Genomic DNA, 23,261 nt, shown 5'->3' with positions numbered 1-23,261 from the left:
TTCATATATATAGAGAGAGAGAGAGAGAGAGAGAGAGAGAGAGAGAGAGAGAGAGAGAGAGAGAGTTGCATGGCGATCTCATTTGATATATTTACCATTTATAGAATACTATACTTGTGACATACGTCTAGCTTAATCTACGTGGGAGCCGCAGTGACGTCGACGCGCGCGTCAGCCTCGCACGTCCCCGAGTGCCTCGAGATACGAGATAACGGAACGATGACGTCCGAGCCTCCGAGGTCGTCTCAGATTTCAGTACGGATTAGCCACGTGAGAGGCGTACTGTATGACGTCAGGGGAGGTAAGTAATTTGATAGATTTGAGATTTTCTTTTTCACCTTTTCCTTTTACCTCTTCTGGAATATAAACAAGTTCTATAAGCTACGCTCTTTTTAGCATAAAAATTCACATATCAAATCACCCAATTAAATCCCCCATCTTGTACTTATCTACCCATATAGATGTAGCCATGGTATTAATAATTATCAGGTAATCTTTTTTTAAGGTTAAACTATAAGCTTAAAGGAAAATATTTTTAAAGTATTACAAACAAAACATAAGATGTCCTTAAAAGATTCTCATAATTTAATATCCATATCTTGAGTAGCTAACCATTTTACTATATATAGATTTAAACCATGAGCCACGGTAGGCTAAAACAAGTGCTTACTAGCAATATATAATTGAATGTGAATTAAATGGTGCGTATGAGACTCTATTCCTAGCATGGAAACGTTTGCGAAGCATTGAAGCAAAGACACTGCTACATGCAAAGCCTCAAATCCCGAGCATAAAAAGGAGTAATGCGATCGAACGTAGCCTAATAAATTCCACTACTTTTTCTTGGCGTGTGCAATAAGTTGTCAGGTTTATTATTCCGGACGAGGCGGAGGAGAAGAAGGAGAAGAAGAGGAAGAAGAAGCGGAGTTTTTAACTTTTTCTTAGAGGAAGTGGGAAGATATATATATATATATATATATATATATATATGTATGTATATTAATTGCTAGTGGTGGTATGATATTGATGCTCAGATCGACACAGTACTACTCATGGGATGCGAATATTTTAACCATGCCCAATTAATTGCCATTCAGTGATTCGTGCACAAGGGGGGGGAGGGAAGAGAAGGAAGGTCAAACGCGAATCTCGAGAAGGCGATGATCTCTGCGGCCAACTTATGTATTTATGAGGGGGTTGAGATCATGGCATTTTATTGCCGGAAGTGGAAAGAGCGAGCAGTGGTGAACTTATGATTCCATGAACCACGCACGCTCGTGGGGAGTCCCTTTTTGGTTATTGTTGTTATTATTGTAGTTTTTCTTTGAAAGATTTTAAATGAGTTTGTATTTAATATATTGACTCACCTGAGAATTTATTTAGGTTTAACGTATTTATGATATGATAACACAATTATGATCAGAATAACTTGTTTATTATTTCAGGAGCTTGTTTAATATATATAATACTTATAGTAGTTATGACGAGGTTAATTACTAGTTAGATTGAACTAAATATTTGATAGGTCTAATTAATATTAGAATTTAGTGTGAGTCAAATGCATTGTCCAATTTATGCGAATGCATTCATTACATGTATCTAACGACTTCGATTATGGTCGATCAAATTCTGCCACCCTATATTTCTTTGTGAGCGTGATCCAAGTTGTGAGATCGAGATATCAATAGTTGGCACTTGTGACCCAACTCTCGGCACTAGGCTCAATGGGCCGGGCTATTTGGGATGAAAATATTTGGGCTTGAGGCCAGATAGAATGGGCTTCGTATGGCCCATTTGACTTCAATTTTATACAAACTAGGGCCCGATTCATATATAATATAAGAGAGATTCGACCCAAATCTTAAAACGGGTCCGTATTTGCAAATAAACTTAAAATAGCCTTTGTCTGCAACATATTTTCTAATATGATTATAAAATGGAATTGTCTTGCAAATATTTCATAGCCGACCGACCGCCTCAAAACCCTTAAACCCTCGAAACCCTTTTCTCTCTCTTCCCTTCTATTCTCTCTCCTCGCCAAGGTTTTCTCTTGGCAGGCGCTCCTCTCGTTCGCCCATGGCGACCTCGCAATCCATGGCGGTCAAGTGCCTCAACACCTCATCCGGAAGGAAGCGCTTCGTCGTACGCTTATTGAAAAAACCTATTTCCCCTCCTGTTCTTCTCGTCGCAATCGATGCAGCTGCCGCCTCTAATCTCTTCTTTCTTGTGTTTTTCTTATGAATTATAGTTCAAAAGCTTCTCCCAGCGCGTAGAGGAGATCAACATTGATGTCTTCCGAAGCTTGGATCCGGTTAAAGCCGAGCCTTCCAGGGGCACCTCTTTCTTTCTGGAGAGCCTCGTGCAATGGCGAGTAAGAGTGTTCTCTCTTCGCAGTTCCTAGTTCTTTGTTTAAAATTTTCATCTTTTGATGTGAATTTTGGCTTCTGACGTCCGGCGTCCGCTTGAATTGTAAGTTTTGGTTGATTAGAGTGGTGGCTTTTGGTTGGGATGCCATCTGGTTGCGGTCTTGCTTAGATTTAGGAAATACTGGTTCATTGACATTACAAGTTTCTCACTATTGATATGTAAATTGGTTATCTATCTTTGGAGTCCACTTGAATTGTGTGTTTTGATTGATTAGAGGTGGTAGGTTTTCGTTGGGAGGAGTCCATTTGTGGGTCATTTTTGTTCGGTTTAGGAACTAAAATTTGATTTCTTTTGCTAATTTCTCAACTTCTATGTGGAATTTTGTTTCTGATGCCTGAGTTCGATCTGGATTGTATAGAGTGATTTGTTTTGCTCAGGATGCTGATGCTTGTGTGTTCATCTTGAATCAATTCAGGAATTAAATACTGCTGAGGACTTTATCTCGTTTTATGATGAGATGATGCCGCTAGTTCAGACTTTGCCACAGGTTATTCTGCACAGAGAGAAGATTTTCTCAGAGCTTATTAAGAGATTGAACGTGAAAGCAAGATTGTCTCTTGAACCTATACTGATGTAAGTGATTTATCCTTGCTTCTGCTTCTGAGAGTTGGTGCCTCTTCTTTGATATCTTCATGTCACTCATACTTCTCAGGTCATGTAAGATCTTGTAGCTCCTAGGTTGAAATTAAGGACACGCCCCCTATATTCTTTTCTTCTTTACTGTGATATTTGTGTACATCAAATGGGTGAGTTGCTAAACAACTTGGTACATGATTCAATTGTCTATGCTTGTGTGTCTAAATAGTAAGACAGGAGGTAATTGAAACTTGAAAGTATGATATATGAAGTGGTCAAGATGTCAAATGGAGAGAAATGAAACTTTTGATTATGGTGGTAGGAAGTGCTCCTTGAGATTAGCGCTCTGGAGTATTATGAGGCTGTAGTTCTTTCATGTTTTACAAAAGTACAGGTAAAATAGTTAGATTGGAAGTTCTTTTTCTCAAAATAGGAAAAGATGGCATTACTTAATCACCACGGTTATAAAAAAGCTCCGTTGTCCATATCCAAAAATCCAACCCATATAGGCAAGCCAAGCAGTATATTTGTTGGCATTTACATGATTGACTTTATAGTTTTGGTATTGTTTGGATAAAAGAAAGTATGTCGTCCATTGTGGAGTCAGTAGACCACAGAGGCTTATGAACACCATTGAGGATGTTAGCAGGCAGCAACAAATTCATCTTGGTGCAATAAGGTAATTCTTCAGGATTGTCTGCCTTTGATGCACAGGTCCAGCTTCTATTGCAAGCATCGAATTGAATTTGGCGCACCAATTTGAAGTGTATTATTGAACTAGTCACATGGAACATAAACATAAGGATGGATGTGTAACAAAACAAACAAGCATCACTTTTTGGAAATACATGAGAATATCTCCTTTTCATTTCTAGGGTACATGGTGAATCACACTCACATACAAAAAAGATAGGAGTTGGGGAATTGAACTTTGTAGGAAGCATCTTAAAATATTGGGCAGCATAGTGCAGTTAAACTAATTTCACAGAAATTTGCCAAGATAATGCAGTTTCCTTGACAGTTAAAAATAGCCAACTTTGATTGGAATTTGGTCATCCTAGCAAATTTTCACTTTTGATGAAACATTCTAGTTTTGGTTAAGCTTTAAATGCAGAGGTAATTTTTGAAATCTTGTGCTTTATAGATGTTTTTGACACACTTACAAATGCTATGCAAGCCCTTCATGTTGTGGTGTTAATTTCATGTCTAAAAGAAAGGAAGAAAGAAATGAGTATTTACCTTATTAGGATTTTGCCAAGTTAATAGCTTTGTCTTTGTACCTCTTCCTTGATTACATGCTTGGATGTTTATTTTTGTCTGCTGTTCTAGGGCAGTCCAATCTTTAAAGCTGTTTGTTGTGCCTCAACAGGTTAGTTGCTGCTCTCTCTAGAGATATCCTAGAGGATTTTATGCCGTAAGTGTTCCTCTCCTATGTTCATATTTGTTGCTATACTTTAATGGTTGTCAGCCATGTAATTGCATGATTGCATTTTTTTTCTTGCCATTTTGGTTTGTGTATATTTTAATCATACATCAGGTGCATATGCTTCTTTATTTTTCTTTGTTACGCGGCCCATTTTTGTGTGCTATACTCAACTGTTGGCGATGACCTTTGCAGAATTATCTTATCATCTGATATATGGTTAATGAATATTCATAATCTGTGAACACTTAGAAGACTTGCTGACTATTCCTTTTTGGTTGGCTGCACTTTTCACTAGTTTTCTTGGTGTGCAGTTTCTTGCAGAATCTTACCAGCTGTACAGTAGATCTTCTGAAAGATGGTGGCGATCGTGATCCTGAAATCCTCGAGCAGGTATTTGATATGAAGCTTATAGAAATTCTAATTGCTTGAATTATCAGGCATGTCTAAGTTCCATATGGTTCTTAAATTCCAGGTCTTCACTTCTTGGTCGTATATCTTGATGCACTTGCAGAAGTATCTTGTTAAGGATCTTGTTCACATTTTGAAGTGAGTATGAATTTATCTTATTGTTGTGGACTGTAAATTTAATTTTAGTCTGCTGGTGAAATTAAAGTTACAAATGTAAGGTTGTAATTCTTTGCATGTGCTGTGCTTTTTCAGTATTGGTGCACCTTTTCCTATGTATGCTCTTAGTTCTCATGAACTTACCGTTTCTGCATGTGCACTTTGTCCTCATGGAACTTTTTTTTGCTCATTTAAGGATTATGTTTCAGCTAATGTTGTAATCTTTTTTCTTCTATTTTACTTCATTATTGAAGGATTACACTCCAATTAAGATTTTTCTCCAAGGATTATGTTCGAGAATTCATGGCCGAGGCTGTTTCTTTTTTGCTGAGGAATGCACCTATCGAGCAACTTATGAGAGGTATTTTCCTTCTGTTGCTTCATTGAGAACATATCATCTTTTTTGATGTGTGATTTGGATTTTGGAAAATATGTCTAATAGGTAAATAGTTATTTTGAGTTTTGCTTGATGCATGGGATAATTAGTGATATTATTTATGTGATGTCATTGCATATGCTGTTAAGCTACAAGGTCTTTTCTTCATGCTTGGATGCTCTTCTTACCGAAACAAGCGTAATTTGACAAGCATTATCCGTCGCAAGTTTTTTTTTTTGTTCTTTATACTATCTATAAATGGTTATATGATGGGTTAGTGTTGGATTATGGCCTTATTTTAACTGAACAGAGCGGAGTCTATATGGAATGAATGAAAATTAATTACATAATGTATTGATCATGCTTGCCACTTGTGAAGTAGAAAATTCAAAATTCTTTAACTATGTATTCTTCCTTTATTTTATGAACCTTCTACTTTTCGAATTTCTTTTGCACATCACCACCTAATGTTTAGTCTTACTGCAATTTTTTTTCTTTATGAAATTTTCGCAAATCTACTCCTACATTTGCCAAAGCACAACTACGGTTCATTTGTAACGAATATCATCAGTGGATCCTGAAGATACCTTTGCAATTGTTACTTGGTGAGGTGGGGAAAGTGACGCAATAAGCAAGGCATTTTAGCCACATATAGTAAGGACTTACGCTGATGGTTATGAAAGATGTTTCTTTTTGTCTATATACCTACTAAGTGGCAAGTCAGTTTGCAATTATCTCGAAAGGATTTTTTTTTTTTGCTGCGATAAGACTAAGATGAAGGTGGAATTCTTCCTTCTCTTTTTTCCCTTCTCGGAGGAATGGTGGTATAGTATGTATTATGTATTCCATGATCTGCAACAGGATTGTATGTTTGATTACCAATTCAATTTGATGAAGTTTGATTAAGTACTGAGTATTAACTTTGATTGTATCCCCATCCCAAATTCTTCTCTTTTGAGATTGTAGGTCTCATTTCTTAGCTGCCCCTAGGCAACAATCATGTGTGGTATCTTTTTTACAACTTTACTTCCTGATTGTGTTTGTGCTTTTCTCTTTTAAATACTGGAGCTCTAATCTATTATAGTGTCATAAAATTGGGATTGACTATATTGGATGCTGATGCTGCAGGTTTAAGAAAGGTTATCTTTGAGGTTGCTAAAATTTCATCATCAACAAGAAAAGCTGGAGTTACAGCTTTGCTGTGGCATGTTATTAGAGGGACTTCCTCAAGGCTGCATTCAAGAGCTGACAAAGTGTTGAGGTTTTTGATGGACAAGTCCATTCTTAGGATTAATGATAAATATCCTGAAGGTAAGTTTATCTTTTCTGAAGTATTGTATATTTGGTGGATATTTGTTTCCATTTTTCAACTGTCTAGTTGAAGTTTTAAGTGCATGTTCTTCATCTTCTTATGTGAACATGTGGGCGATCTTCTAGGAGCCGCATTGGTATTGTTTATCTAATGAATGAGTGGAGCAGCACAATCATCTAAAATGATAACAAGCAAGAAACAGAGTGGTTGCTAATTTGTTATAATATAATCGTGTTTAGTCAGCAAGAACACTAAAAGAAGGGTGACGATGTTTTATCCGAAGTAAAACTGCTTATTTGTTGCAAAATTTACAAAGAATAGTTTCGAGATCATGGGAAACATCCTTTTTCTCTGGAAAATGGCAGACTGCTAGGCCCTTTCTTACTTTTTTTTTTTGAAATGGTTTAGTTAGTTTTTGATCTTTTGCAGGCTCTGTTGCTGTTCTTGAGGTTATAAGTGGAATTTTTGATAGACTCTGCAGTGAGGTGGACCAAAAGGAATTGAAAGTGATGTATACTTGCTTGTCTGAGGAAACAAAGAAGAGCATTAGTGATGGGTGTGTGGAACATTTAAATCACATGCTAGTTCTTCTTATCGATGCTATCAATAAAAGCAATCAAAGAAAAACTTTTGGTAAGCTTGTCAACATTAACCTATTTGTTTGATGTTTCTTCCCCTTGTGTTATTTTGTCCTTGCTTTTCTAATTTTGCTTTGCTTTCAAACCCTCCTTTTATGCATGTTGCAGATGTTGTGACAATAGTCGAGCTTGTTCAACTACTTGTAGATAGATATATCATGCCAGCCAATGGTATGGAGTTGGAAAATCAGTCTTCTGAAATTCTTAATAGGATTTTGCAGTTGTTGCTTTGCCTTCTGGATGTCCCTCTTTTTACCAGTGATTTGGTGCAAGTATCTCAGTTATACACTCCTGTGTTCCGATTGAGAAGCCCAAGGTAATTCCTATAGATTGACGATGGAACATATCCTGTACTCTTTTGTAATTTTAAGTGATTCTTTCTCATGTTACTTATATTTTGGCTGGGATGTCATGCATCTTTTCAGCCTGCTCCCATTCATCAAGGAACTTCTTGTAAAAGATCCTCAAGTTGCCCATATTTTTGGTAGCCGTATAATAAGGTGACTGATAGAAGTCTTGCTGATTCTTTTGAGGCCGTCACATTTTCATAGATATTAATGTTGCAATTTTGACTTTTGCAGTGTCATTGCTGATTATATTGAAGATTCACCTGAGGAAGCTCTTTTTATTCTGTTGAAGTTGTTCGACAAACAAAATAAGCTGTTTACTTTTGATGGAGTAAGCAGAGAGTCAGAAGATAAGGTGAAGAAACTTTTTGATTATTGTAACATGAAACTCTGTCTTTGGGTCAAGTTATTGGATGACACAGCAGCAAGCAGCAGACGATCAGACAAGTTGTTTAGTGAATTGGAACCTGCAATACTGTGGGGAGTACTTAACTGCTATCCTCATTTTCCAAATTTGGAAGATAACTTGTCATCAGTTAAAGTTCTAATTGCCAAGATCGATCAATTTATTGATGCTGAGGCTGGTAGATGCACCTGTCCTTATTTGATGTTTTATACTTCATTGTGGAAATAGCACTATTGACAGTAAATTACTGGTTGTGGTTGTTTTATAGATTGTGTGGGAGGTCTTTCAAAATCCACTTGGCATGGTTTACTTGGTGCTGCATTAGCATCTTACAGTAAATTTTTACTGGTCCGCAATTCTGGAAATTCAGAAATCGGTCTCTTCTTGAGTCTTGCTAAGAGACACAAGACATCTCCTCAAGTTCTATCTGCTGTTGCTGAATTCCTGGAGACTGTGCTTGGGTACGGTTAACTGTGTTTCTGACAGTTTTTTTTTCTTTATTTTCATTTTAAATACTTCATTTTTGATAAATAATGTTATATTGGAAGTAAGAATTTGCATCTTTTTCTAGATACAGTGGGAGGTGCCCTGATGAAGCATATTCTTCTCAGAGAAGGGTACATGATTTCGATGCTGAGAGTGCTGCAAATGTGTTCTGCACTTTTGCCAATAACTTAAGCATCTCAAATAAGGCAGTTCGCGTATCAACATTGAGAATTTTATCTTATTATTCATTATTAGATCAACAGCTACGTGCATGTGACGAGCGCCCAAATAAGAGATTAAAAATAGATGAGTCTGTATCAGGGAATGAAGATATTAAATGCACTAATGTATGTACTTTCTTTCTAAACATTTTGTGCTTAATTGGTTCAGATAATTGATTACTTTATTTAACTAGCGTCTGATAATCAGGTCATTGAGCTTCTTCTCTCTGTTGAGACAAGTCCTCTTTCAATCGCGACCGGTCGGAAGATTATTATCTTAATTTCGAGGATACAGATGAGTCTTTCTTCCGGAAAAATCAATGATGACTACATACCTCTTCTGTTGAATGGGATTCTTGGCATATTATACAATCGATTTAGCTATCTGTGGCAGCCTGCACTGGAATGTTTGGCTATTCTGATCAGCAATTACAAGGATCTTGTGTGGGATATGTTTGTCTCGTATCTTGGAACTCATCAGGCAAAATCTTTATCCTTTGGAGATCAGTTGCTGACTCTCAATAGTGGAAGCCCTCAACCACTTAGTATGACCATATTAAACTCTACTAGTTAGATTTGTACCTGTGACCTCTAGTGAATAGACATGTTATACTCTTGTTTTTTTTTGTGGTATTTTTAGATTTTATTCCTGCATGGCATGAATAGTTATTTGCAAAAAGATCCTCTTCATGCTAGCCAACTAAATAGAAGCTTCTCATGGCCATCGGTATTTAATTTTTTATCTTATATTCTTGAGTGTGCCAGTAACAACATTTACCCTCACATGTTTTGACTTTTGAGGTGTTTTATGTTCCCGTTGTATATTTATCTTTAATTTATTTTTACTTTTATATGTATGACAATGTCGTTTATGTGCATCCATGTGACTTTAGTTTGCATTTCATGCATGAATGTATTCATGATTCATCTAGGTTTTGGAGATAACTTGTACCGCTGCTGCTTGCTGTTTCAGTTTGCAGGTTGCAATTTCCAGCTATCTTATCTGTGGTTTTGTTTCTTCCTTCAACCAGTAACCATGCTATTTTAGATACATGCATCAATGTCACCTTGCTAGTTCCATTGTTTATTTCCTCTTGATTATCCCTTCCTCATTGAGCTCTCCAGGATTTATGGTCTTTCCGTCCCTGTCACTCGAAACGAGGATGTGATAGAGTTATGCTCAGATGCAGCCTAATAAGGCAGACGAAGGGAAATTGCAAACTATTTCTTGCTTCTTCTCTCTTCGTGACTTGTTTATTGTCATTTTGTGAGAGTGATGCATCAAGACATGCTTTCCTTTCTCCTTGTGTGCAAGTTGTGCATGCATGGTGGGTGGATTGTGCATTATGCGTGTATGCATGTGCATTTTTTACGAGTTTAGCCTGCTTGCCTTGAAGTGGCATATTGATGAAAGCTGCTCATGTACAAGATGCATTTACTTGTTTTTGTTTTTAAATGTTTGACATAAGTTTTAGTTAGATAAGAAATCTGAAAATCATCTTTTAGTTTTCTGCGGTCTTGTAAGAGGATGATAAAATGGATACAGACATCAATTTCTTTTTTAATCAATTTGATGTTTGCAGTAAATAGTTCTCATTTTTTTTTTCTTCCTCAGCTCTTGTTGATTGCTTCAACTTATATGTTGCTCCTGATTTTGATTGCACACCGTGCATGACGGTGACTGTTCTGCTGCTTCAAGCACTTCAAAAGATATCTCACATTGCAGAATCTCGCTCTCGACAGCTTATACCACTGTTCTTAAATTTTATGGGTTACAATGATGACAAGTGTGTAAGGTACCTTGTTTGTTCTTTTCCTCCGGATTGAAGAACTTCCTATTTCAATGGTTGATCTTAATAAATGTCTTTGCTGATGATTTCATAGTGTTGGGTTGTATACTACCCATAAGTGTAAAGGAAAGGATTGGAGGATGATTCTCAAAGAATGGTTGAACTTGTTGAAACTAATGCACGATGCTCGATCTTTATATCAAAGCAGAGTTCTTAAGGAAGTTCTAGTTAAAAGGTTTGTCAATCCAATTGAATGTTTAGAAGTTTTGATAGATTCTGAAGCTTGCAAATACTTATAAATATTTGTTGGACTTCAGAAAATTGTAGCTTATTAAGTTTTTCTTTGTAGGCTTCTTGATGAAGTCGATCCTGAAATACAACTGAAAGTTCTGGACTGCCTATTGAACTGGAAAGATGGATTTTTGATCCCATATGACCAGCATCTTAGGAATCTGGTTGTTTCAAAGAACCTACGGGAAGAACTTACCACATGGTCCTTCTCACAAGAGCACCAGTCCATTCAGGAGGAACATAGAGGCCATCTAGTTCCTTTAATTGTCCGATTGCTAACACCAAAAGTTAGGAAGCTGAAAACACTTGGATCTCGTAAGGTTGGATACTTGGATCTTTGTCACTTTGCCGGATGAGTTATTTGCTATGCATAATTGATACAAATGTAGTTTCTTAACCTATTCATTAGACAACTATCTTTTTTTTTTAAATGTTTCGATTTCTTTCAGCACACAGGTGTCAGCCATCGAAAGGCGATTCTTCGTTTCTTTCTGCAGTTTGATGTCAATGAGCTCCACCTCTTTTTCTGTTTACTGCTGAAGCCATTACTTCCTGGGTCCCTTGTATTTGAAGTTTTTGATTCCCAGTCTAACAACCTATCTGGAAACTTCACAGATGAGCCTGTTCTTGTGAAACTTTCGTTGTCAATTACTGTAGATAATCTTCCATTGAAAAACTCAAACGGATTTCTCCATGTACTTGAAGATATCCTAGAAACTTTTGATGTGATCCACATCGAGCCATTTCTTAACCCTCTGTTGATGATTGTTGTTCGAATGCTGGAAAGATGCATGTGCAACCTTGCGGGTGAAAATTGTGAAAATACTCATCCTGCTGGAGATAATTCTTCTGCAATATTGAAGGGCAATCAGAAAGATATCATGGCACCAGATTCTATAGCGGTATGTCTTTTTTTCTTACTTGAACCTGATGTGCTTGTTCATCTTAATAACGGAAATATTATTACTGATCAGTATAGTCATGGATGTGCCTTAAGTAATTAATAGGCTTCCTGGCTCTAATGGTCCATTAGAGAATGCAATATTTCTTAAGTCTGAACAATTGACAAATGTAACAAACTTTAGAAAATTAAAATCTCTTGTAAGCAAGTATGTCCTTGATATTTTATGTTTGTTAGCTTGTCTCCCACTCAACTAATTGAGATGCAATGTGCTTTTCTAATCTGTATCCCGATCTTTCAGCTTCTGGACTTTGTTCTTATATAATTTTTTAACATATCTGTTGCAGGCCTAATTTTTTTCTTGGTTATAGATATAATATGTTCCATGCATTTTTAGATAGTTTGCACAATATCACTGGTTTTACTGCTCCATTTCTTTAGCAAGTTTGTGTGACATCTCTTTACTTCTGAACTGCACTTATGAGCATCTATCCCTCAAGTATGAATTGAAACTTCCTGTTGTGCAGATGAATATCTCGATTAATCAGTTCAAGGACTTGCGGTCCCTATGCCTGAAAATTATTTATTTTGCACTATGTAAGTATGAGGGTCATGACTTCAGCTCGAACTTCTGGGGCATCTTTTTCACGTCTGTCAAGCCTCTAATTGACAGCTTTAAGCAGGAGGGTTCCAGTAGTGAAAAGCCAAGTTCACTTTTTTTATGCTTCGTTGCAATGAGCCAGAACCCAGTATTAGTTTCACTTTTGGGGAGGCAGACTAACCTTATCCCCACGATTTTCTCAATTTTGACTGTGAAGACTGCATCTGATGCTATCATATCTTGTGTGCTCACTTTCATTGAGAATTTGTTGAAGTTAGATAATGATGTGGACCATCAAGGAAATGACTTGCTAAAAAGAGTTTTAGAGCCTCATATGGAGGTTCTTATTCAGAGTTTCCACGATCTTTTTCAGTCCCGCAAAGAGTTTCACAGGTAAATGCTTTTATTTAGATTGTTTAGAGTATCTTTTTTTTCGTGGTGCAGTTCTTCCCCAATGTAATACCATATTATATTGTTTGTAGTGGTGTACTACTAGGGGTGAAAACGGATCGGATACGGATCGGATAGTGCTCAACCCATATCCGGATCCATATTTTTAGTTCGGATATAGATATTGGACGGATAACAAAATTTAAAACCATATCTTAACTAAACGGATACGGATAATTTTCGGATAGAGGATCGGATTTTAAACGGATATTGATTGAATTTAAAATAATTATAATATTTTATTTAGATATAATTAACACAAAATTATTAAGAGTTTTACAACAAATAATTTTTTTGTATGTCAAATTTATAAAATTATAGAAATTAATCTCTATAAATAATATATAACGTATTATTAGTAACAATATTAATATTTACTATTTAAATAAGCAAATTAAAAACTGTAAATCATTTAAAAAAATATGCGGGTAAATGGATATCCGATATCTGATATCCGAATCCGAATCCAAAAAATATATCCGACCCGTATCCGAATCCGTATCCGAATCGGATAGAAATTTTTTATCCGAATCCGATCTGAATTGGGTCGGATAGCGGGTCGGGTCGGAGTTAATCCGACCAGTTTTCACCCCTATGTACTACACATAACTTTTGAGTGCACATTGGTGAATTTTCAGTTTTATGGTCACTCAAGTTTTCTAAGTTAATGTTATGGAGATAAAGCTCACTCATCGAGTTTGAAGTATTACCTAGTCCATGTTCTCTTTTGCTTGGTACTTAAGTGAATAAGTCTGTTATCATACACTTAGAAAGCTCTATTACCTTGGGTAACAGTTGTCTATCTACTTTTTACTACTTTGGTGGCACATGTGAAATGTGAAAATGCTGTCAATTCTTGGATGAATTGGATTTCAACCTTGAGAAAAATCTAATTGAGCATCTTATGTTTGAAAACCATACTAACAAGAATTTAAGTTTTGATACTAACTTTTCATATTAGTGAATAAGTACTAATATGAAAAGTTTCAAGTGTTTATGAGGAAAAGAGTTGAGATGGATGAAATACCCTTTATTATGTGCAGTGGCATGAATATATGGCTTCAAAATGACATCTTCTGCTAAGATTATCATTACAAAATTCTGCTTCTGCTTCAATGTTGCCTTCAACATTTTCAGTTCATTTACATATAGTTGGTGGTGTTGACAGGAAATTTACCATTTGGCCTGGGCAAAGAGAACTGAGAATATTTAAACTGTTGGTGAAGTACATCAAGGACCCCAAGGCAGCAGCATGTTTTGTAGATATATTGCTTCCATTTTTCAGGAAGAAAGATGTGAATTCTGGTATTTCCTATTTGCTTCCATCTTTATGCTAAGTTGGATGAATAAGATTTGTCATGAAGTGTTGCTATTTGAAAAATTGCAAGTTTGATGTTACATGGAGGTCTAATTTATGTGATCTATGCATTGTGATTAGTCATGATTAATGTTTGTGTCCTGTTTCCTCTGGTTTCAAATCTATAGATGAGCAGCTGGAAGGATTCCTTGTTGTTAAAGAAATAGTCCCAATTTTAGATTTTGATGCAACTGGGAAAATTCTGAGTGCAATCCAACCACTGCTTGTTACTGCTGGATCTGATTTGCGGTTGTGCGTTTGTGACATTCTTGACAATCTCGCATCACGTGATCCTTCATTAGTTTTACTGGTATTGATTATAATATATATGGGTCATTTTCTGTTACTTTTCTCATATCCTTCTAAGTGATTCTTTGATATTTTTAAAATAGTTACTGATCTTCGTCACAGGCTAGACTTTTACGAGAACTGAATGCAGTTTCTGCCCAAGAACTTGGTGAAGTAGATTATGACACAAGAATTAAAGCATATGATGCAATAAATAGAGACCTATTTTCTCAAATGAAAGAAGAGCATGCTGTTGCAATATTATCTCATTGTGTCTATGACATGTCATCTGGAGAGTTGATCTTTCGGCAAAGTGCATCAAGGGCATTACAAACATTCTTGGAGTTTGTTTCATCTGTCCCAGATATGCTGTTACATGATGGATCGAGTAAAATCAGTACGGATTTAAAATCTGCAGAAGATAATATTGGCACTTGGACAAAAACCTGCATTCACCGAATAGTAGAGAAAACCTATTTACAGAACATGGGAGAAGCAATGAAGAAGGATATATCAATTCAAAAAGTATGCATTACTATTGCCCTTTTTGCTTTTGTTCTTTTTTTCAAAAATACTAAATAATAGGCTTGAATAAGCTTACAGCATTCTGTTATCTAATTATTTAGTGGGTTCACTCTTCAGGAATGGATTGCTTTGCTACGAAATATGGTTTATAGCCTTCAACATCCCTCTCTAACTTCATTCAGATCTCTCTGTAGTGAGGATCCCGAAGTGGATTTTTTCAATAACATTCTTCATCTGCAGGTAAGTTTTCTTGAGTACTTTCATTAATCATAATGAGGTTTCATTTGTAATTCTCATTCACGGTGCAGATTCATAGAAGAACAAGAGCACTGTCACGCTTCAGAAATGCAATTAGTTCTGGTCAACTCTCTGAGGTAAATAGTCAAGATTATCAAGGAAAACATTTTCTGAATATTAAAATATTCTTCTTCTTCTTCTTCTTCTTCTACAACTTGTGAAAGATTCCTTAACATTTGTTAATAAATAAAAGATTTTGACCGAGTAGTGAACTATTTTAAGATCATACATTGTTGTGATGTGATTGATCTCTTTATTGTAATCCCTCAGTGTATGCTAGAGGTTGTAGATCTGGCGTAAAGATTGTGAAAGTGTTTCTTACCCTATGAATTGCACACAGGCTGTGACATAATGCCCCATGCAATGAAAAAAGAGAGGATATTTTGGCATTCTGCAGCAGGATAAACTGTTTGGTTAAATAAATGCTTTATTTTTGTTCTTTGCAAAATAGGGACATTGCATGTTGAGAGGGAGGGGATGCCATTGGAGGAAGTAGGGAGAAAGAACATGGAAGCACTTAATTTAAATATAGAACCTTACACTAAATAGAGCTGGACTCATATGACTGACCCCAAACTAGTTGCATTGATGTCTTGTTGTTGTTGTTGTTGCTAGATACAGTGGTTTTTTTTTCAACCTTCATTTCTCGTCATGTCATACCGAAATTGACTGTTTCACTATATTGCAGGATGTGACTATGAAAATCTTTGTTCAACTATTCTTTAATATGTTGTTTGATGTGAAAGATGGGAAGGGAGAGCATCTAAGGAATGCATGTGTGGAGACCCTTGCTTCTATAGCAAGTCAGGTGCAATGGGAGTCCTATCGTACCATCTTAATGAGATCCTTCCGTGAGCTGACCATTAAGCCAGACAAACGAAAAATCTTGTTGCGACTGATATGTGCCATCTTAGATGTGTTCCATTTCTTTGACATGCATTCCAGCAATGCTGTGAAAGCTGTTGGAGATGATGCTTGTGTTTCTGATGATGTATCTCTGTGCAATTCTTCTTCACAAATTGTCCCATCTGAAAAACAGCAATACCTGCAAAAGGTAGTCCTTCCACAGGTTCAAAAGTTGGTGGCATCAGAATCGGATTCTGAGAAAGTCAATGTCAGCATTAGTCTTGTGGCCCTCAAATTGCTGAAATTATTACCGGTGGAAGTTATGGAATCACAGCTTTCAACCGTTGTACATCATGTTTGTAGCTTCTTGAAGAATCGTCTGGAAAGTATACGTGGTGATGCCAGGTCTTGTTTGGCTGCGTGCCTGAAGGAGCTGGGACTGGAATACTTGCAATTTATAGTCAAAATTTTGCAAGCTATACTGAAAAGAGGCTATGAGTTACATGTCTTGGGTTATACTGTTAATTTCATATTATCAAAGACTCTTCCACATGCCACCACTGGTAAGCTTGACTATTGTTTGGAGGAGCTTCTCTCTGTAATTGAGAGTGACATTCTTGGAGATGTCGGTGAGGAGAAAGAAGTTGATAAAATTGCTTCCAAAATGAAAGAGACTAGGAAAAACAAGTCTTTTGACACTTTGAAATTAGTTGCTGAAAGCATTACCTTCAGAACACATGCACCAAAGTTGCTTTCTCCCATCAATACACATCTTCAGAAACATCTTACACCAAAGATGAAGACAAAAATTGAAATGATGTTACATTATATAGCTTTAGGGATCGAATGTAACCCATCTGCAGAACATTCAGAATTGTTTGTGTTTGTCTACGGGCTCATTGAAGATACAACTGTGAAAGTTAGTTTGAATAACAAAGAGGCATCCATGATTGGAACTAATCAGAATTCTGTTCAGAAAGTTAATCGAAGAAACTTTTGGGATGCTAATGGGAGTGGATCACAAAATGCTCATGTAATTACGAAGTTCTCACTTGGTTTATTGCTCAATCGCTTGAAGAAAATGAAGTTGGATAAGAAGGATGAACAGTTGTTATCACTGTTAGATCCGTTTGTAGAACTTTTGGGAGGGTGCCTGAATTCCAAGTATGAAGATGTCCTCTCAGCTGCTTTTAGATGTCTTGGTCCATTGATAGGGCTGCCATTGCCATCCCTAGAAACCCAGGCCGATAAGATCAAGATTTTGCTTCTGGACATTGCCCAGAAATCTGGAAAAACAAATAGTCTTTTGATGCAATCCTGCCTAAGACTCCTAATACTTTTACTACAAAGCTGCAGGATTTCACTTTCAAATGATCAGCTTTACATGCTTATTCACTTCCCAATTTTTATTGATTTACAAACTAATCCTTCACCTATTGCCTTGTCCCTTTTGAAGTCGATAGTTAGCAGAAAGCTGGTGGTCCATGAGATCTATGATATTGTGATGAGAGTTGCAGAATTGATGGTAACAAGTCAGTCAGAACCTATACGCAAGAAGTGCAGCCAAATTCTACTGCAGTTTCTTCTGGATTATCGTCTTTCTGACAAACGCTTACAGCAGCATCTAGATTTTTTACTTACAAATTTGAGGCAAGTACTTGACATGCTCACCGAAAGTACCAATGCTTTCTCATAAACTAAGTTTTCCAACCTTTTTTATTTGCAGCTATGAACATTCATCTGGAAGAGAAGCTGTGCTTGAGATGCTCCATGCTATCCTGATCAAATTTCCTAAAAGTGTCGTTGATAGTCAGGCTCAAACATTTTTCCTCCATCTTGTCGTTGCTTTAGCCAATGATCATGAACATAAAGTCTGTTCTATGGTTGCCTCTGTAATAAAAGTGTTAATAGGTCGAGTAAGTCAGCATTCATTGCATCCCATTATAGACTATAGTCTTTCTTGGTACATGGGTGACAAGCAACATTTATGGAGTGCTGCAGCTCAGGTATGTGATCCCATGTCTTTTCAAAATTTATTTTTGTTATAGCTTTCTATTGTTTTATGTACTTGGTTAAATTCGTTTTGTACAGTTACTTGGAAAAGTTGCCATCCTTCTGTTTTTCACAATCATTTTTTTATATTTTCTTTTGCACGTCTGCGAATCTCATTGAGCAATGATCACAACAGAGCACATCCTGCTCTTCAACATTCTCCCTTGCCACTAGTAAATTTTAATCTCATGCATGTTAAGCACTTGTTTCCTCCCCCCTTGCCAACTACTACCAAACCTTTGCCTCAGACGTTTTCCATATACATCATTGCCAACTTGAGAATTATTTGTTTATTCTCTGGTTTGGTCTATAGAGAAGTAGAAGCTGGCTTCTTAACCCTTTTTCATTATTATAGAATTTATTTTAGATGGATCATGCATATTTAAATTTTAATACTCCCACAAACCCAAACCCTTCTAAATTTTTGTGGTTGGTTAGGAGTTATTCATTTTTTAATGTGCTTCGTGCATAGTTAAGTTCTGTTCTTCAGGAAGTAATGAAAATTTTGTCCTTGATTTTTTCAAAGATGAAGGCCATATCCTTGGATTGAGAAGCTGGCGGAGTACCATAGCAGCTTTTGTTGGATCAAGAATTAGAACCATTTTTTGGCTATGATATATGTGGTTCAAATATTTTGTTCAATAACAATGTACAATCTGTTGCATGTATGCCAAATATTTTCTATACTGCTTGTCTTGACCACTCACCATGATCAAATTTCTTGGAATACTCATGTATCATTCATTTACGTTGAGTTTGTATGCATATAATGCTGGTCAGACGCGCATCAGTCTGAAAGTCGTATATAAAGGTTTTTATTTAGAGATGTAATGCCATAATCATGCATTGTGCCTAGACATGCATTGAGTTATGCAATATAGTCAGAGCTGTGCAAAGTCGTAGAGAGTTCTATATTTCCTTATGTTAATTTGTAATTTTTTTTTCTTTTCATTTTACTGTGTGATGTTTATAGCAACTGCTATTGCATATGGTGAGCAGGTCCTTGGATTACTGGTTGAAGTTCTTAAAAAAGGCTTCCTTAAATATATGGATAATATATTAATAGTTGCAAAACGTATTCTGGAAGCTTCTACTCTTGCTGCTGGCAATGTAGAAGACTTTTCAAATGAAGCTGGAACTCCATTTTGGAAGGAGGCTTATTACTCACTCGTTATGCTGGAGAAGATATTGTTTCACTTCCCAGAGCAGTATTTCAAGCGGAACATTGAGGTATGAATCATGTCTTTTAGTATTGATAAACCATATACTGGAGTCTAATGTTTTGAACATCGAATCAAATGCATGGCATCATGGTACATTATGACTGGTCTGCATGATGTAAAGTTGTCAACTTTCAAATAGTCAGTACTTCACTGCCAGCCTTGGCTTCATACACAATGTAGGTGTATTTCTGTAAGAGTTGATTAGGTTCAGCTCAAGCTTTCAAATATCGCAATTACAGTTGAATGACAGGAAAGGTAATTTTCTGAGGTAGATTTTGTTATGAGGTAGAAGAATTGAAGGTATATGCTTGATGGCTATCATAGGGGGCTGTGCCTTAGAATTGTGGGAGGCTTATGGAAAATATGGCAAGATTGGGTGGAAGGAATGGGTCGCACATGGTGTGGAGGATATGGGCATGGATTTGAAATGGTTGCTGAGGTGATGTCAGAAAATTAAGTGTGATAATGTTGGTTGCAGGGATGTGCAGTTGGCGACTGTCTGTGCATGCTTATGATAGGGATTTGAGAAGTATGAGGTTTAGTTACACTAGTTAGTTGCTCGTAGCATCTTCTGAGACTTCATAGTGTTTGTGCCCTGTTTGTGCCCTGCCTGTACAATTCATACCTTTTTCTGTTCCCAGAAAGACCTGGCCCTTCTTTCACATATTTATAAGGACCAGCTTGGTCTGGTCCTTCTTTCGCATATTTATAATGACAGCTTGGTTGTCCTTAAGGAACAAGCAATGCTCACTCCATGAATTATCTGATGAGATATCTGAATAGAAGGTTTGCATCATTCTTAATGTTTGCATATTTGACAATTCCCGATGTTAAAATCCAAGTCATTAGGTAAGAGGCCTAAACAAGAGAGAGTTCTATTTTTGTTGTGAAACTGCTCATCATATTGAAGTAGAGCATTTCCATGTTTGCTTGAAGGGTGTTTTAGACGGTATAGGATCGCAATGAACTGTGCTGATCGTCAGTTTTGATGCATAGTTACTTAACTTGCCAAATGCCAATTCTCAAAGGACTATTTAGCTATATCCATATACACATACTTATTTGATCTTCTCTTCATATCCCCAGGATGTATGGGTATTGATTTGTAAGTTATTGCGGCATCCACACATATGGTTGCGAAATATCTCAAGCCGGCTTGTGGCCTTATATTTTACTGGGGTTTCAGAAGCTAGAAGAAGTGATAATGAGAAGTTGAGGATTGACTCTTTCTCACTTGTCGATCCGAGTAGACTTTTTGTAATTGCTGTTTCTTTCATGAACCAGCTCAAAAGAGATCTCAGTGATGATGCAGCAAACAATCTCATTGTTCAAAATCTTGTATTTTCAGTTTGTGGCTTGCATTCTTTCTGTAAACAGAGACAAATATCAGCGTTGGATCAGTTTTGGTCTACTCTTAGTTCTGCTGAACAAGGCTGCTACATCGAGAGCTTTGAATTGCTTGGTTCAAGAAAAGCAAAGAATAAGTTCCTACTCTCTACGACCAGCAGAAGTGTGTCTTCGGTCCAAAAGGATCAACCTAACTACGACACCAGTGAAGACCTCCAATCCTTGCTAGTTGCTCCTCTACTTAAGAGGATGGGAAAAATTGCAATGGATATGGAAGATGTCCAGGTAAACATCATATTTTACCATCTATTTCTCTATTTCTAACTGCTGTCCAGATATGGATCTGATGATGATAATATTTTTTTTCTCTGTAATGGTGAGACTATACTTGAGACGTTTGACATGTAGCACTACAATGATATCTTCTGTGATGCCTGCAGATGAAGATCATCTTTAGTTGCTTCAGATTGATTTCGTCACAAATTGGTTCTGGCGGGTCCCTTGCCTATGCAGTTCATTTGCTGCTTCCATTGTATAAAGTATGCGAAGGATTTGCTGGGAAGGTCATTAGTGGTGAGTTCATCACTCCTGAAATGCTAAATATCTATTGTTGAAACTTGACATACTAAAATTTGCTATACACCAAAGTGTAGTGTAACTTCGACAGATTATTTGTGTGACAGGCACACAACTTAGATGAACAGACTTCCATTTTCATTAACATAGTTAAATATCTAGTTCTACATTTATATTATTATTTAAATTTTTTGTTCTTTTTTTTTTCTCTCGTCTTCAGATGAAATTAAGCAATTAGCTGACGAGGTCCGTGACAGTATAAGGGATGTAATAGGAGTGGATAATTTCGTGCAAGTTTACAACCAGATCAGGAAGAACCTCAAGCACAGGAGGGAGAGTAGAAAGCAAGTGCAGAAGGTTCTTGCGGTCGTCAACCCTATGCGCTATGCTAAGAGGAAGTTGCGCATATCCGCGAAGCATCGTGAGCACAAGAAAAGGAAAGTAATGTCAATGAAGATGACGAAATGGAGGAGGTAGTACGTCTGTAACATCACAATGATTGTTGCAACCTGGTGGAATTGCAAGTGTACAGTCTCAAAACTCCTCTCCACCTTAAAAGCTTATTCTTTGATTAAAAGGCTCGCCGTTGTTTTAGTCTGATGAGGCGATTTTGTAATAGTAAAACATGTATAATTTTTTGGCAAAACAGTGAGGCCTCTCTTTTTGTCCCTGTGATTGTACTTTTTATCACTGTATTTTTCTATATTTATTAATTTATAGGTGTTTAATTGTGAAATAAGTTTTATACGTATGCTTGCATAAAAGAGGTCATATTATTTCAAGTTATTATAATGTATTTTGTAAATTAGTATAGTATAAATTTGATGTGATATAAATTTTAAGTGATAATTTGATAAATAATTAAATTAGTCTTTATAATAGAGGATAAGAAGAGTAGAGAGAGTGATTGAAATGATAATTAATATTTTTAAGGGTAAAAAGTAATTAGTAAATATAAAATATGGGATAAGAAGAAGCGAGAAGAGAAAAATGGTTAATAGTAAGAATGATTATTTATAACGAGACTTATATTAGAATATTTATTTTTTTACTCTCCACAAGTGAACTAAGTTATCTCATTGAAAATATAATTAGCGCAACATGCGACTTCACACGTGTTAGTATATGAGGGCGTTTTCAACTACTGGTCACGTTTGACATCTGCACGTAGACCCCATCCTATCTCCCCTCCACGTGTCATCGTCATCCATTCCATAAACCGTATCTATCCTTAATCAACTCCCTCTCCTTTCTTCTCTCGATCGAGAAATGAACAATGGCGTACGTCCAACCCCAAAGAGACGACCTTATTCTTCTCGTCTTATGCTTATCTTTCTCCTCTTCACCACCGAAGCAGCCATCTCCTACCACAGAGACGACCTCGAGCTGCAACGCTGCATCGAAGAGAAGTGCGAGAGATCGCCATACTTCTACCGGGGTAGACGAAGGCGGTGTGAGCTGGACTGCGAAAGAGAGAGCCGACGTGGGATAAAATTATCTTAACAAGGACCCAGAGCAAGAATTGAGGCAGCGCAAGCTCGGCCGCCATGGCAAGCAGTAGCAGAAGCTATGCGAGCAGCGATGCCAGGAGAAGTATAAAGAAGCTGCGAGACGACAGCAAAGGATGAGGACAAGGAGCGGGCATGGCCTTTCGGATTTTGGCGCTGGTTTCTGAGGTCATGAGTTGTAATAATAATAATAATATGTAGGGTTCTTTTTGCATGTATACTCTACAAATTACATGATTACCGTTTAAACATAATTACAAAAAAAACAAAAATATTGTTAGTATTAATTGTGTAGTTTTGTATATTAAATTAGTAAAATTTCAACTTTCAACCGTCAAGACTAGTATATACACAAATCCCCTGACCTTGAGTTTTCTGGCCGGGCATATACACATTTAAACATAAAATTAGACTGCTATCGAAGCAAATA

At 36.7% G+C, this 23,261-nt stretch overlaps 1 protein-coding gene across 3 annotated transcripts; it reads left to right on the top strand.

Moving 5' to 3' along the window:
* The first annotated feature begins 1,965 nt into the window (after positions 1-1,965).
* On the top strand, positions 1,966-22,062 carry LOC140796376 (uncharacterized). Of its 3 annotated transcripts, none has more exons than XM_073149380.1 (31): positions 1,966-2,142; positions 2,249-2,371; positions 2,843-3,000; positions 4,373-4,417; positions 4,741-4,819; positions 4,902-4,975; positions 5,248-5,354; positions 6,498-6,680; positions 7,111-7,314; positions 7,428-7,635; positions 7,745-7,819; positions 7,901-8,250; positions 8,341-8,533; positions 8,650-8,905; positions 8,988-9,324; positions 10,395-10,575; positions 10,664-10,804; positions 10,919-11,180; positions 11,310-11,762; positions 12,289-12,755; positions 13,981-14,117; positions 14,298-14,479; positions 14,581-14,982; positions 15,100-15,222; positions 15,291-15,356; positions 15,968-17,775; positions 17,852-18,131; positions 19,177-19,407; positions 20,487-21,032; positions 21,188-21,320; positions 21,544-22,062. In XM_073149380.1, exons 1-31 carry the CDS (start codon positions 2,077-2,079, stop codon positions 21,798-21,800), a joined length of 8,127 nt encoding a protein of 2,708 aa, XP_073005481.1. In that variant the 5' UTR covers positions 1,966-2,076; the 3' UTR covers positions 21,801-22,062. The 3 variants fall into 3 exon arrangements, with proteins under 3 accessions (XP_073005481.1, XP_073005480.1, XP_073005483.1); XM_073149379.1 differs by having other exon boundaries at positions 8,644-8,905; XM_073149382.1 differs by lacking the exons at positions 1,966-2,142; positions 2,249-2,371; positions 2,843-3,000; ... (2 more) ...; positions 4,902-4,975; positions 5,248-5,354 and having other exon boundaries at positions 6,615-6,680; positions 7,154-7,314; positions 8,644-8,905.
* The last annotated feature ends 1,199 nt before the right edge of the window (positions 22,063-23,261 follow it).

The sequence above is a fragment of the Typha latifolia genome, chromosome 10, assembly GCF_019914945.1.
Source record: "Typha latifolia isolate L0001 chromosome 10, TyphaL0001v2, whole genome shotgun sequence".
Lineage (NCBI taxonomy): Eukaryota > Viridiplantae > Streptophyta > Magnoliopsida > Poales > Typhaceae > Typha > Typha latifolia.
The sequence above is the reverse complement of the archived record's forward strand: the minus strand, read 5'-3'. Positions and strand labels throughout refer to the sequence as shown.